The sequence below is a fragment of the Labrus bergylta genome, chromosome 7 (assembly GCF_963930695.1).
Source record: "Labrus bergylta chromosome 7, fLabBer1.1, whole genome shotgun sequence".
In the NCBI taxonomy this organism is placed as follows: domain Eukaryota; kingdom Metazoa; phylum Chordata; class Actinopteri; order Labriformes; family Labridae; genus Labrus; species Labrus bergylta.
The window spans coordinates 27,517,498-27,532,873 of record NC_089201.1 but is presented as its reverse complement, the minus strand read 5'-3'; the positions used below and the strand labels follow the sequence as shown (position 1 = coordinate 27,532,873).

The window sequence follows — 15,376 nt, the reverse complement described above, 5'->3', positions numbered from 1 at the left end:
CACGACGCGCGTATCAGAGCCAGCGCGTCGGCAAATAACCTCATTCTGCAAACTGACTGTTATTTAGAAGGTCTTCTCTTCTCCCGTCGGTTTGAACAAGTGACACAGAAGAAGTGCGATCCACAGCTCCAGTACCGCCATGGCTGCGCTTTCCGGAGGAGAGATGTGCATCAAATACCTGATGTTTACCTTCAACCTAGTGTTCTGGGTGAGTTTACAATCGAGGAGATGTATTGTTCTCAATTCAAAATGTGCATCCTGTTGGTCGTCTCTGTGTGTGTGTGTGTGTGGTGTGAACGTGTGTAAGACGTGCGTGCAATGCGCGTTCATGCGTGAGCTTACGAGCCTATAGTTAATGAAATGATTCGGTGTCCCAGATGCAGAATCGTGCTGAGCGTTCACACACAGCCTCGGTCACTTATCACAGCAAATATTTAAAACGTGCCTCTCGAATTTATTTTTGGCAATGGCCACCATAAACACAGAGAGTGCCCCAATGCGTGTGGAGACCGAGTGGACTGGAACAATAATCCCCAGTGGCCAAGTGACCCAGTTCCTCAGCGCAGACTACTCTTTGGAGTTTGCGCGCACAGCATTTTAATAATTGCAACGAGGCAGAGAGAGAGAGATTGAGAGAGGCGTTTACTTGTGGAGGGGGAGAGTTACTGAAAAGCTATATTAATAATGTATACTTCTGTTACGTTGCGTGATGTGAAGGTTTGCGCATGTCACGGAGCCAGCCTCTCTGTCTGTGTGAATGAATCCTGGCTATCCCATAGGCTATTTGTGTCCTATACTTAGCCTGCAGGGTGTGTCTTGTCGCGTCTGTTTGATTGTGATCTGTGTATGTGAGAGTCAGTAAGTGTGGTTTAGGATGAACGTCTGCCCTTTTATGAACGTTTATCATTTCTGCAGCTAGAGATGGAGCAAATGCACCCGTTCTTTACAGGGTTGAACTGGGGTTCCCCAATCTGTCTGTGTGTGTGTGTGTGTGTGTGTGTGTGTGTGTGTGTGTGTGTGTGTGTGTGTGTGTTTGCGTGTTCTAAAGATTTACAGATGCAAAAACTGGATTTATAGAAACCCTGCATAGTCACTGACAAACAAACAAGGTGACCAACAACCAACCACTTGTCAATGTGTTTCTTTTGTTACTTTGTATAATCCACAATTTCCTGTCCAACATTTAGATTTTAGATTCAACACACAGTAAAACCCTGCTCTAACCTCAAGTTCAGACACTCCCCCTTTTAATTTGGATGAAGCAGGAAGATGAAGATAGGACACATGATTATGTGGGCTTGATTCACATGACATAAATATCTGATCCGTCCACTTTGGACACAAAAATACTGTCAACTTATGTCAGTGTATCAAGCAAAACAGGTTTCACTAACCTTGCTTTGATAAAAAAAAAAAAAAAAAAAAACAGCTTCTAGGAAGTATAAATGGAAAGTATTCTTCTTTAACTGTCAATCATTAACTGTGGTCATAAACAGTACGGATAGCAGAGCATGTTGCTAGGCAGGTACTTGACTGAAGGTTTAAAGTCAACATGCCTCAACAGAGCCCACTGTGCAGCTATTTTAGCTCATAAACCACCTGCCCGCATGTAATGGTTAAACACAAACTCTGCATGTATGAACAGTGAGCTGAACAGAGAAACAGGAATTCATATCACACACACAAACACAATAGAGGTCAGTTTTGTGGGCGACACTGCTCGACAGCTCTCTTGCCACTCCCTAAACGGGATAATCGGCGGGGGGCGTGGTATTGCAAAATGCTTCGCCTTTTCATTACATTTTCCAACTGACTGACACCATTACGCTTCTCTTCCTTCCTGGGAAGAAGTTAGTTGTTAAACCTTTGCAGCAGTGAATTGTGGCTATACTCAATCAGCATGGCTGTCACTGGGGGAATCAAGTGTGTGAAATATCTCATGTTTATCTTCAACGTTTTCTTCTGGGTAGGTGTTCGTGAATTTGACTTTGCCTAGAAGGTGTGTGTGTGTGCGTGAGAGAGAGAAAGAAAAAGAGAGGAAGAGAAGCTGTATGGATTAGCATTTTTGTGGTATGTTAAAATCTGCCATATTGTTGATACAATGTTGTGTTAAAAAACATTATACATCAGCAAAGAAAAGGTTGAAAGAGTCCTGTAATATGCATAGATATACTAAACCTTTGAATGATCCTGATACTTAAGAGTTAGTCAGTTAGGCTCTCAGAGTTAAATATTCACTGACCTGCTGGCAGGGTTTGTAAGGGCCTGCACATTAGACGATATGGCACATGCACGGGACGAAATCCCTGAAGTTAAGACTTAAATCATTTTGGTGAAATGCTTTGTAACAAGTGTCGACTGAGAACAGAATAGTGTTGCAGAATATAACCACATCCTGTCAAAAAACATGGAGCTCAGCGCGATGGTTTGATGGTTTGATGGTTTTAACATACTACCATTTCTCAATATAAAATGCAACTATAACGTAACATTTGTAATTTATTGTGTCAATAATCATTAATGTTTGATATATTGGTACCCAGGCGAAAAAACAACCGATATTACTACTGAGGAAATGAAAAGGCTGGAAACAGGAACAATCGTGATATGATCACTTAACCAGAATGGGATCAAAAATAAATAAAAATTCCTGCTGCTGGAGATGTGACGAAGGGGTTACAAGAAAAAAAATGTTCAATAGTGTGTTGAAAGCTTATCAGTTTATTGACTTGCAGACAGGGCTTATGTCAGAAATATTCTTCTTCCTGTCTGAAAAATGTAATGCTGTGATCTCAAATTGAAGCACTGTATTGAAGTCTATACATGTTGTGCTGCTTCAGATTGCAGGTACTGCTGTCTTCGCTGTAGGCTTGTGGCTAAGATTAGACCCCAAAACCAAAGGCTTGTTTGAAGGACCAGACTCTCCATATGTTTTTTATACAGGTAAGACGCTTTCAGTCCTTAAGACAGTTTCACCATGCAATCACCCGTAAGCAAGTTTTGCTCCATGGGAGATTTTCAAAACACCAAATATGCTTGAATGTTATTTCTAATACACTGTATGCGTGTAGGTGTATATATCCTGATAGGTGCTGGAGCACTGATGATGGTGGTGGGTTTTCTTGGATGTTGTGGGGCAATCCAGGAGTCTCCCTGTATGCTGGGACTGGTTAGTAACACCCCTTTTTTTCACTTCCATTTTTGTTGTATTTACTTGTTTCTACTAAAGATTTTAACTTATCAAAACTACAGTTCAATTCTCTTTGAGTACTTTATACCCATGATTTCACTCGGTACAGCTCCCAGACTTGTTAGCAGGTGTGGGTCTGGGATTGAGCTTGGCGCTCGCTAGGAAATATGAGATGTCTGCTTTGTACATTGTTTACTGAACAGTGTCAAGGCCAGTCTCTAGATTTCCCTGTACTTGTTCCCTCCCTCCCTCCCTCCCTCCCTCTCTGGCCCTAATCTTCTAGCACTAAATCTCTCGGGAGGAGGAGTCTATGTAAATTGTGTTCAGCTACACTTAAACGACCTTACTTGTCTACACATGCATACAAGACATGCGCACAAACTCACACTCTAATCTGAGTTCAATTTTGTCTACTCCTTTGTGCAGTTCTTCTTCTTCCTGCTTATCATATTTGCCATTGAGGTGGCAGCTGGTATCTGGGGATTTTCCAACCAAAGCAAGGTAAAGTACAAGTTTTAGGTTTGTTGCACTAATAATTACACGTATATATGTATATTTAACACATTAATAGCAGTTTCCACTACGTTGCATAGATACAAAAATCACAAAATCACAATATTAAAAGAACCAGTTCTTGATTGTATTTGTATTTCTTTGCTGATGTTAAACAATGCAAACTCTCCCCCTTTGCTGGATCAATAAAGATTGATCTAATCTCTGTGTCGCGGTTAAGAATGAATGATGACAAAATGTTGCTTTAGTCTGATATTGTGTCAAAACTTTCTTTCGGCTTGCTACTGTCTTGCAGGTGGTGAATGACATCACAACATTTTACATGCAAACCCACAACAACTACAAGGCAACAGGGGATGAGCGCCTTAAAGAGACACTAATCGTGATTCAAAAAGGGGTGAGCCACGTCTGACACATTTCTGCTTTACCATGGTACAGACTGCCTCAGGTTTTGTCCTTTCACTATCAGATTGTATGAAGTTCACTATGCATGTTGTGTTGTTTTTAACTTCTCAGAAACAGTTATGTAAAAATAGTTTTTTATGCAAGTCAGGTTAATGGAGGAAACATGTTTTATATGTGTTCAGTATTTCTATGAAGCATTTTTTCTAGTTGCATGGCCAGCTTAGTGATGACAGGACCTCAGAAAATAGAGACCGAAAAAAAAAAAATGTTAAGCTGTTTCTGCAAGTCAGAGATATGTTTTATGTTGTGCACGTCACAGAGATCTAAATGACTAATTTTTTTGTGTTTACAGCTGGACTGCTGTGGACCAACAAATAAACCACAAGATGCTGCCAAGGATACCTGCCCCCCTCGAGACCTGCTTGAGGGCCTCATTACAAAGGTACAACTACCCTCAATTTGTGTTTATATCGGATGCCATCACCGTCAGGCACTTCAGTGAGGAAACAGGAAATGAAAGAAATTGTAATTACTTGTGAAAAATGAAAACATTCAACATCTTTTAGGAATGATTCAGCTCCGCCAGAGAGAATACAGATACTATTTATTAAATACTAAATAATGACGTGACACGTGTTAAAGGTTGATTAGTTTTTTTCTCTGCAGACTTTTACCCTATGCCTCTTTGCAGTGTTACTACGGCAACAATGGTTTACTGGAGCCTGCACGCTCTCAGGCTGTCTGTAACCACTCACAAAAAGTCATGTACAGCATAGCTATAGATAAGCTGGAAGGAATCTTTTGTGTTGCAGAGCTGCCCTGATGCCATTGATGAGGTGTTTGACTCCAAACTACACATCATAGGAGGAGTGGGCGTCACCATTGGTGTTGTTATGGTGAGTGTGGGATTGGCTTCACTTGAAATCGTCGATAGCATACGCGATTACAAACAGAATTAATGAAGGCCTCTTGATGTTGCAGGTGTTTGGGATGATCTTTAGCATGCTCCTGTGCTGCGCCATCAGGAAGTCTCGGGAGGTGGTGTGACACCCGCCATGACACCCTAAACTCTTTGTTAATGTTGCATGATGTTTTTCCTCGAGTCCCATGACTCTACACTGCCAATAAAAACACAGCTTGGCCAAGGGTGGAAACCCAAGACAGGCCGGGTGCAGACATTTTCATACTATTTCATTATACATTAATAACAGCCGAGCTGCTGACACTTAGGCCCACCTTACTGGAATATGTTAATGCAATGTGGTAATTTGGCCCATTTATAATATGGGTGTCATCTGTGCTTCAGTGACTATGTAGTACAGAAATGTGACATCTTGTGGTCATTTGATTGAAATTAGTGTTTGTGAACAGCTTATTATCTAAACAAAAGATCGTGTTGTGTACTGGTCACATTTTGCACCTACTGGCAAGAAAAGTCACAATCTAGGGCCATCAAAAACACCCGCCATCACGTCAGCACAACACAGCAGTAGCCAGTGCAACTCTACCATCCTCTTCTTAAGACGCAGGAGTCAAACCTTGGTGACGAGAAGCCAATTGAATACTGAGCTGTGAACTGCCCCCCCCCCCCCCGCCCCAGTTTAGGATTAGAGTAGCACTTTGGGTTTTTTCATTGTCACGATTGATTTGTTCCTTTTATTTCATCCTCTTTACAAAATTGCCTTTCATTTTGTCACTGTTTTGTTTTTTAAATTTGTTTTTTTTATATATATATATGTAAAACAAAAAGTATGCACTTAGCTGGTTCTATGCTAAATTGGTGTGAATGATGTATTTTATAATGTCATTATCATTTTAAAGAAATTGAGTTTATTTATACCATATGCACTGTTTTACAGAGACATCAATTAAAAGAACCAAATAAAGTAAAAAAAAAAACTGAGTCGACTTTGATGGAGTTATATATTCAAAAACATGCAAAAACATAAATACAGATTTTTCAGTAAACAGTTAAATCAACTATTTTGTCTTCGGTCTATTCCTCTTGGGTCACTGAATAAAGTTTGCTAATTTTATTGCAAATTCTTTATTCCTATATTGAGGCACTATGAGACAGACTCTGACCTGTGTGTAACATTTACTGGTAAAGGATATTGAGGGCATTCGAGGGTTACAAGGGTATAGGTGCTTGATAAGCCTGAAAACAACTTCCAGGTTCTATTTATAGTGTACAGTGCAAAGAAAACATGATTTCCCCATCTCCCCTGTTTTTATTAAGTGTGACTCATGTAGAGTTTGAGCAAACATAAGAACAAAGCCAAGACCTGTCTCTGTTCCCAAGTTATCCCATCACAAATAATTTACGGAAAATGTATCTTCAAAACAAGGCGCAAACACTGATTACAGGACGCGTCTGTGTGTGGCAGTGAGTGTAGTTCGTTTCAAATGACTCACTGTTTCCTCAAAACAAGGTGAGAATAAATTTGACGTTCTCACCATAACTGTTTTAGGAAGTTAACTTTGATTTGGTTGTTGACAGTTGGGTGTGGCTCTCTCAGACAACCCGCCCCCCCACTTTGTAGATAACACTGATTATAAAAAGAAGTGTGTATATTTATGAGACGAATGACCTTTGAGGCTCTGTGTGATTGCCTTTTGTTTGACAAAAGTGTTCTAGCCAAAAGAAGAGGGCAGGAAAACTGAGATAAGAATGTGAAATTTAAAAAAATCAGCAATAACAATGAGAACTAAAGAGGAAATTTGCCAAAATCAGCACCGACATACGCACACTATTTCCCAACCAAGTTGATGAACACCGAACTATTCAAAAACAACTGTAGCCTGCAGCCTTAAATCATCGATTTTAATGTGAAAATTATTTCATATACCACTAAAATGATACACAAGTAAATACTGAGGGAAAATGTAAAAACCTTAAGAGGGACACAATACAGAGTCATTCCTCGGCCTCCTCCTCCTCACAGGAGTTATTTTCATGTTCTTCTGACCGTGAGGCGGTGCGTATGTGCAGCATAGCGTCCACCTGGAGAAGACTTGAGAGACACTGCAGCACGGCTAGAAGCAGATTGTATTTACAGCTCACGGACTCGAGGCCTGAGTCAAACATAAACGCCTCTGATGGCATGTCAATATCTTTATATAAATGCATGCTCTGTATACCCTCATCTAGAGTGCATTCACTTGTATCCTCACACTCTTTAAGAACTGTATCCTGTTCTAGTTTGTCTGCAAAACCAGAACGTTGGGAATGACTTTGAACTAAACGCAGGAGCCTGGTTTGAGTCTGCAGGAAACATCGTGGACTGTGGGAGTATATCTGTCTTGGCACACTCAATAGAGCGTTTGCCAGCAGCTGGGAAACAGCAAGGATATCCATATCTGTTTCATCAGAAGCCGAGCAACTGTGGCCATGTTGGAGGAGGGCATGGTGTAAGAGAAATTCAAATATCCCACCTGCAGGTACAACACAGCCTGGCATCGACAAACAACGCTGGGAGGAAGTGGAATTTGGGATCTGTTTCTCTGCAATTGAAGATTTGCTTTTGTTACACTGCAAGGTCCTCTTTGATGCCGTCATACCCGTGGGCTCCCAAGTTGAAAGTAGCATGCGGATGGCATCGTGTAATGCACATGCATATTGGTCCGTTTGCCCTTCCCCTGCGCCACAAATGATCAGACTGCAGGGTTTGACAACGGGCCTTTTGTCCGAGTCATGGAAAGCAACATGAACATACCTGTGGAAGAAAAAAAGAATTCACTTTGACCTGCACAAATCAAACCTGATGAGAAAACAGTTGTAAAAAAAAAACAGGAAATCCTGCATGTGTGTGAAAACAGAAGTATAGTTTCCTACCTGTGTGCTCCTAGCAGTATTGGACGGCAAAAGGTCAACGTAGCAATGTTGTCTGGTTCAATCATCCAGCAGTCTGCGACAGGTTTGGCTCCACTTAGATGAGCAAAGAGAGACAATTCATCTTCACTGACACACTCGACAATGCAAATCTCTGCCTGTGCAGCTAAGGCCAGGACAGCAGCAGACTGTTTCACAGCAGAGAGGATCACAGAGACACCCACACTCTGCAGGTTTGCAATAGCACACTCTAGTGACTTTTCTGCCCATGCACTAAACTGAACAATACTCCTCTCCTTCCTTGAATTCTCAGCTGTCTGTTGATCGCCACATCCCAGCTCCAACACCTCTCCTGCACGGAGCAGTGTAGGCTGCAGGCAACCAGTCAAAATGACAGCTGCTACTGGTGGTTTGTCACTTCGTATGCAAGACGTAGCAAAGTCTCTGTGAATGACCTGCCCCTCGATCAAACGTGAACAACTAATAGGGAAGCCTGACACAGGTGTATGCAACGTGGGCAGGTTGTCATTTATGAACTGTAGCGCTACGGAAGGATGATCATTTTTTAATTTCCAGTTATCGAGCAGTTCACAAGTGAGGTGGCTGAAAAAGTCACAGTGTGTTTGACCCAAACGTGAATGAAAGAAAGATGCCAGCAGCTTTTGAACACAGGGAATGCTTTTGGGAGGACGTGTTTTTAAAGTGAAATCCTCTCTGGGGAGACAGCATCCATATGGGACCACTCCCACGGCAATGAGGTCATCGAGGTCCTCCAAAGCAAATTCCAGCAGTCTCTTAGCCAAGTGTCTGGCAGTAGAAGCCACCGCTGCTTTCCTGGGGTTGTAAGTGTGAGACACATTAGGCTCCTTGCAGGCTGTTGCATGAATCATCCTTAGTAATGACGCCAAGAGAAGGATAAACGTCTTAGATCCATCGCCTGTTACAGTGCTGTGATTTAAGACGGACGCCACGATCATCCTAGAATGAAAAACACACAAATCAATAAAAAAAATTAAAAAAAAAGAGAAACATGGTGCATAGCTAGTGTCACACTGAAAAAGTATTTTAGTTACCTGGCCAGTGGATTTTCCAGACGTAGTGCTGTAAGAATTTTCGTCCCACTGCGGCTCAGCATCGCCTGTCCTGTGTCTCGGGTAAACAGCACCTGTCCCCCTTCAGGTCCGAAACTGCTGAGGACAACTGACTCCAACACGGATACAGTCTGCAGAACATGTTCCAGGTGGGGAAGTTGAGCCACGGGCAGCATCATCACACACTGGCTGGAGGATCCAACTGTAAATAACTAAACATAAACATACATTTTATAAACAAGAAACCCACCCATGATAGTTTGTTAAAAAAAAATCAATAAACACACATCAAGAAATGTATTTTGAAAACAAAAAAAAAAGGTGATTTTACATACCAATCTCTTAAATTATGGAAAATTCAGGAAACAGTTTCTGGTGAAAGGTTGACCCATACTTTATCACTAAAAGAAGAGAAATATGTAACTCTGACACTTAGCGTTTAAAATAGGTATTGCAGCCCAAATTCAAAACATTGGAGAGAGCAGTCTGTGGAGAACTGGTTTCTAATGAGCACCGAGCTAAGTTACGTTGATAGAATTAACATGATCTATCTTAACTAATGCAATGACCTCGCTGCTCATATTACGCGTAATGTGAAAAAGCTTTAACGCCCAATTTTTTATGTAGAAAAAATAATTCATGCATTGTCGTGAACGTAATACTTTAAACCAAGAGAACTCACCATGAGCAGGGACGCTTCATCTGTGTCCTGGAGACGAGACTTCCTCTACGATTTACTGCGCACATACAATATGGATCAAAGAGGAGTGCTGCCGCCTATCGTGTGGAGGGGTGCCTTGTTTTTCTATAACGGATCATTAGTATGAGGGACAAGAAATGACTAAAGTATAAATAAATAAATAAATAAATAAATGTTGGGAGAAATGCATACAATAATGTATAAATAATTAAATAATTAAATAAATGCATCAACAAATATATAAATAAATATATAAATGCTAAAAACAATACATCAATGAATAAATAATAGATACACTTTGTTAATGAAAAAGGCTATTTATATATTATTACATGTATTTATTCATTTATTAGCGTATTTCTACAGTTATATATGTATCAATGCATACATTTCCACATTAATTGAGTTATTAATTTATTTCCATATTTTTACATTTACACATCTATTTATTTCTGTGTCCAGGTCGTAAGAGGAAAAGTATTTAAGTAAATTTGCTTCTGTCTGTTTTTCAAAATTGACCAATCCTACTTCAGTAATTTTAGGACGGCCCATTTAATTTACATATTTACTTTTCCTTGTACAACATGGACACAGAAATACATAAATATGAAAAATGTACATTTTTACATGAATTGTAGGATTTATTTATATATATATATATTTATTTATATATTTATTGATGCATTTATTTAATTATTTATTTATTCATACATTATTGTATGCATTCCTTCCAACATTTATTTATTTATTCATTTATTTATTTATTCATACTTTAGTCATTTTTTGTCCCTCATAATTAGTAGTGTACAATTGACTGTGAATAATTTAACAATCATCTCGTACCGTACAAAAAATAATATAAGTATGTTAATATGAACTTAATACATCTAGGCGTAACTTTCAGTGTCCCCCATGATCTACTTGTCGTTCATTAAAATGTTTGGCACAATTGCCTAATTTTTAAGGCATAATGACAGTTTAAAATCAAATCTTAGTTTTAAACATTAAAATAAATAAGGCTGAATTCAGCAGAGCTGCATCTGTTCCACAGTTATTTTGTATGATGGCAAACTGTTAAAGCTATTGTTATTGTTTTTGTTGCTGATTTTGTTCACTATTTTTAACTTCTTAACAAGAACATGTGTTAGGCCTGTGATGTTTTCCTGCAAATTAAAATACATTTAAAACAAAATAATTATTTTAATAGCTTAATATTTTCCATCTGTAGAGTTATTTTACATTTTGTTAGGTTCAGATCTAATTACCACAACGCAAGATTTCATAATATATGTAACAGTTTTGAACTGTGTGCCAGTGTGTGTGATGATTTCTTTAACATTTGTCCCCAAATCCTGTTTTAACAGATATATGAAATATATAAAATGCATTTCCCTTTTAGTTTGTGTAGCTTTGTTGTACTTGTCATGTTGTGTTTCTTTGAGTGCACGAATATGGTAATAAAGAAAAATGAAAAACACAGAATGTTCCTGTATACTGTAGGTAAGCAGTCTTGGTGAATAAAGCTGATTCTTATAGAATTTTGAAATTGTTGCCATGATAGTAATGAATGCTTCAAATATGATTGCAGTTTTAAAAAATGTTTAGTCTTAAACATGTTTGCTTCACACATCATCATCAGCCCAGAAGATCTATACAATCATCACAGCAGTGGACACACAGGATTTCATTGAGTCAGAATGCCATGAAATGTGACATTTAATCTCAATGTCCCCTACTGTACCTCAGTAATGTGGTTCAAAAATGTGTACAAAAGGTTATATGAACGAGCAGAATACAGACTCAACCATCAAGCAAATTTTCCCTTGTTGGACTGAAATTAGTCAATCTTCAACACATTGTTTAAAATACAATGTTTTAATGACTCTCACAGACAGGGAGTTTTTGCAGGACATTATGCTGATCTTTAACTACAACTACAACTACAATTAACTTCTTAAACAGACACTTTTATCCAAAGCGACGTACATCAGAGAGTAAGTACAACACAAGCAAGGATCTAGAAAAAAGGGAACAATGTCAGTAAGAGCAAACGATCAGCTTTGAGTCTGATTGGACACACAGGTGCTGACAGGAAGTGACCAGAGGCAAAGCACAACATTGAGGGCAGTTCTTGAGAGCTCTAATCAGTATAGAAACCATCTTATAAGTCATCGTTTATCAAACAAAAACCATCGTCACAACCATCATCATCATCAATAATACGGAGACCATCATCATTAAGTTAGTAGGTATTCAAGATAGAGCTGGGTCTTTAGCTTTTTCTTAAAGGTACAGAGGGACTCTGCAGATCGAATGGAGTTTGGAAGTTCATTCCACCACCAGGGGGCAACAGAGGAGAAGAGTCTTGTCAGCGTCTTACGACCCTGTTGTGAAGGTTGGATCAGACGCCTTTCATTGGCAGAGCGTAGTGGGCGGGAGGGAGTGTAGACCTGGATGAGATAGTTAAAGTAAGGAGGAGCCATTGTTGTCACTGTTTTGTAAGCAAGCAGCAGAGTTTTAAATTTGATGCGAGCAGTAACTGGGAGCCAGTGTAAGGAGATGAACAGCGGAGTGACATGTGCTCTTTTAGGAAGGTTTGAAGACCAGTCGTGCTGCTGCATTTTGTATCATTTGCAGGGGTTTGATAGCATGTAGGAAGACCTGCCAGTAGAGAGTTGCAATAGACGATGCGTGATATCACAAGAGCCTGTACCAGGAGCTGTGTAGCATGTTCTGACAGGTAAGGTCTGATCTTCCTGATGTTGTACAGGAAAAATCGACATGACATGATAAATGTTAGCTGGTCATCAATCATGACACCCAGGTTCCGGGCAGACTTTGTGGGTATGAGTTTGGTTATTCCAAGCTGGATATTGATCTGTGGTTGCATAGAGGGACTGGCTGGGATGACAAGGAGCTCAGTCTTTGAAAGATTGAACTAAAGGTGGCGTTCATTCATCCATTTAGAGATATCAGCAAGGCATGACGAGATTCTTGCAGAGACTGTGACATCGTCTGGTGGGAATGACCGGAAGAGCTGGGTATTGTCAGCATAGCAGTGGTATGAGAAGCCATGAGAGCGGATTATTGAACCAAGTGAGCTTGTGTATATGGAGAAGAGAAGGGGACCAAGCACTGACCCTTGAGGTACCCCTGTGGATAAACTGTGCTCTTTGGACACTTCTCCTTTTGACGACACTCTAAAGGATCGCCCAGAGAGGTAGGACACAAACCAGCAGAGGGCAGATCCTAAGATGCCAAGTTCAGAGAGCGTGGATAGGAGGATTTGATGGTCGACTGTGTCAAAGGCAGCAGACAGGTCTAGCAGTAATAGAACTGAGGACTGACCCGCAGCTCTGGCAGCTCGTAGCGATTCTGTTACTGAGAGTAGTGCAGTTTCAGTAGAGTGGCCCCGCTTAAAGCCTGACTGATTTGGGTCTAACAGATCATTTCTGGACAGGAACTCAGAGACTTGCTTAAAGACAGTGCGCTCAAGTATTTTTGACAGAAAGGGCAGAAGAGAAACCGGTCTGTAGTTTTCAACCTGGGCTGGGTTTAGTGTGGTTTTTTTTAGCAGAAGGGTGACCCGAGCTTGCTTGAATGCGGTGGCGAACACACCCATTGACAGAAAGGAGTTAATGACATGCTTAAGTGCAGCATTAAGCGGAGAGGAAATGGTCTGCAGGAGGCTTGATGGTATTGGGTCCAGAGGACAGGTGGTGGGCAGAGAGTCTAGCACAAGCTTAGAGACTTCATCCTCAGTCAGAGAGGAGAATGAGTCGAGTGAGGCACTTTTGGTTGGTGCCTTTGGGCTGAGTTGGTCAGGCTCAGAAAACTTTTTACTGATGGTTGCAACCTTTTCAGTAAAATACGAGGCAAACATGTCTGGTGTGAACAGATCGAAGGGTGGAGGAGGAGGTGGTTGAAGCAGCAAGTTAAAAGCAGAAAGCATTTTTCTTGTATCTGTGGCATTGCATATCTTGTTCTGATAATATGTTGTCTTGGCCGTTTTCAGGCTGGAGGAGAATGAGACAAGTCTTTGCTTATAGTCATTGAGGTCAGCGGACTGTTTGGATTTTTGCCATTTTCTCTCTGCTGACCTCAGCCCTGCTCTTTGCTCTCTTATGACTTCAGTGAGTCATGGACTAGGGCTGGTTTGGACACCAGAGGGCAGAGCTTGTTCAGAGATGAGGCTAGCAAGGAGCAGAGGCCGTATTCGAATTGCCAAGTACATACTCAATCTTTCAGTAGGCAGTATGTAGTACATATTATCCGTGCTGCATACTGTTAGTACCTACTATTCAGTAGGTGCGCACAGTAGGCAGATATTTGTGCCTACTTCTTTTGATTCATTCAGTATGGAAGTGACGTCATTTACGTTTCCCAAACCAGCCGCATTCACCCATTTTTATTTTCTTCTTTTTGTTTAGCTTTATTCAAGAAGAGTAATGCGCATATACAGTCAGGTAAACAAAAAACAATATCACACTGTAAATCAAGTCAAAGGCAGATTAAATAACTAAATAACATACAGTACATAAAGGAAAGTACAAATGAAAGACAGTAATATACAGAATATAAAATAAATCAATAAAGACACATTTAAATAGTGAAATCATTATTTAAATAGTGAAATCATTATTTAAATAGAGGGGGAAAGGTTTTATAATAATGCAGACATTTCTTATATTTTCTTTTGTTAATTAAAAGTAGTGATTTCAGTCAGGAGTTTAACTCTAGATTAAAAATTGATTCAATTAATCCACGCTCGTTTGTTTTGATTTGGAGGCGGACGTGAAGTGACGATTTACATTTAATTTCGCACAGCATTGTGGGTAAATTACAATTCATTTCCTGAAAGCACGCATCCGATCCATACTGCAAGAAACCCGGAAGTTAGTATCCATACTGAAATGTTCAGTATACTGAGGTGGACCCAAAAAATGCATACTGAATGACTACGAAAGTGCAGTATACTGAAACTCCATACTGAATAGTACGTTCTGCATACTGAACTGTGACAATTCGGAAAGGGCCAGAGTGTGTCTGTAGCCTCGTCTGTAGAGAGTGCGGTAAAGACCTTATAGGCAGGCATGGCGGCCATTACCTCGTCAGACAGCTGAGCTGAGCAGCCCAAACAAAGCCTGACAACGACCCACTATCAATATCTATTCAAAGCAAGTTTTGATTCACCCACCTAGCTGACAAGACCTTCCTAGTTTTCAGATCAGAGCTTGTTCTGACATATTGCATATGAAATATCATTACTTCAACACAGGTTTATCTTTGTTCTTTTATCTGAGACACCATATTTAACTCAAGGTTACCCTTATTCTTTGTGTTTTAGGGAACTTTTTTTTAGGTGACAGCCAAATTCTAGTCAGTTCTTTTATTTTTTTTTAGACATTTGTATGAAATTCATAGATTTTGTGTTCTCAAGATTCCAATGGGTACATAGAAAAACGGCTGGACAAACTGAGCGAATTGTTTAAGGCATACAATTGTATCCATAAGCAAGTGTATATTTCTATGTCACACACAGAGGTTATGTTGATGCCCTGCCCATCCCCCTACCCCCTCCCCTCTGTCTCATCCCTCCTTATGTACAGTGTCTCAGTGAAGCTCTGGTACCTCAAGGTGAACGG

At 40.1% G+C, this 15,376-nt stretch overlaps 2 protein-coding genes across 5 annotated transcripts; one reads left to right on the top strand and one right to left on the bottom strand.

Moving 5' to 3' along the window:
- cd9a (CD9 molecule a) lies at positions 1-6,007 on the top strand. Of its 2 annotated transcripts, none has more exons than XM_020643559.3 (8): positions 1-208; positions 2,841-2,943; positions 3,072-3,169; positions 3,617-3,691; positions 3,999-4,100; positions 4,461-4,550; positions 4,921-5,004; positions 5,090-6,007. In XM_020643559.3, exons 1-8 carry the CDS (start codon positions 140-142, stop codon positions 5,153-5,155), a joined length of 687 nt encoding a protein of 228 aa, XP_020499215.2. In that variant the 5' UTR covers positions 1-139; the 3' UTR covers positions 5,156-6,007. The 2 variants fall into 2 exon arrangements, with proteins under 2 accessions (XP_020499215.2, XP_020499216.2); XM_020643560.3 differs by lacking the exon at positions 1-208 and adding an exon at positions 1,804-1,966.
- A 906-nt stretch (positions 6,008-6,913) lies between these two features.
- On the bottom strand, positions 6,914-9,786 carry bbs10 (Bardet-Biedl syndrome 10). 3 transcript variants are annotated; one of them, XM_065957274.1, is made up of 5 exons: positions 9,714-9,786; positions 9,014-9,243; positions 7,944-8,918; positions 7,544-7,824; positions 6,914-7,112 (listed from the first exon to the last, which is right to left on the bottom strand). In XM_065957274.1, the coding sequence occupies exons 1-5, from the start codon at positions 9,714-9,716 to the stop codon at positions 7,063-7,065; spliced, it is 1,539 nt and encodes a 512-aa protein (XP_065813346.1). In that variant the 5' UTR covers positions 9,717-9,786; the 3' UTR covers positions 6,914-7,062. The 3 variants fall into 3 exon arrangements, with proteins under 3 accessions (XP_065813346.1, XP_020499213.3, XP_065813345.1); XM_020643557.3 differs by adding an exon at positions 9,367-9,432 and having other exon boundaries at positions 6,914-7,824; positions 9,714-9,779; XM_065957273.1 differs by having other exon boundaries at positions 6,914-7,824; positions 9,714-9,784.
- Between the last annotated feature and the right edge of the window lie 5,590 nt (positions 9,787-15,376).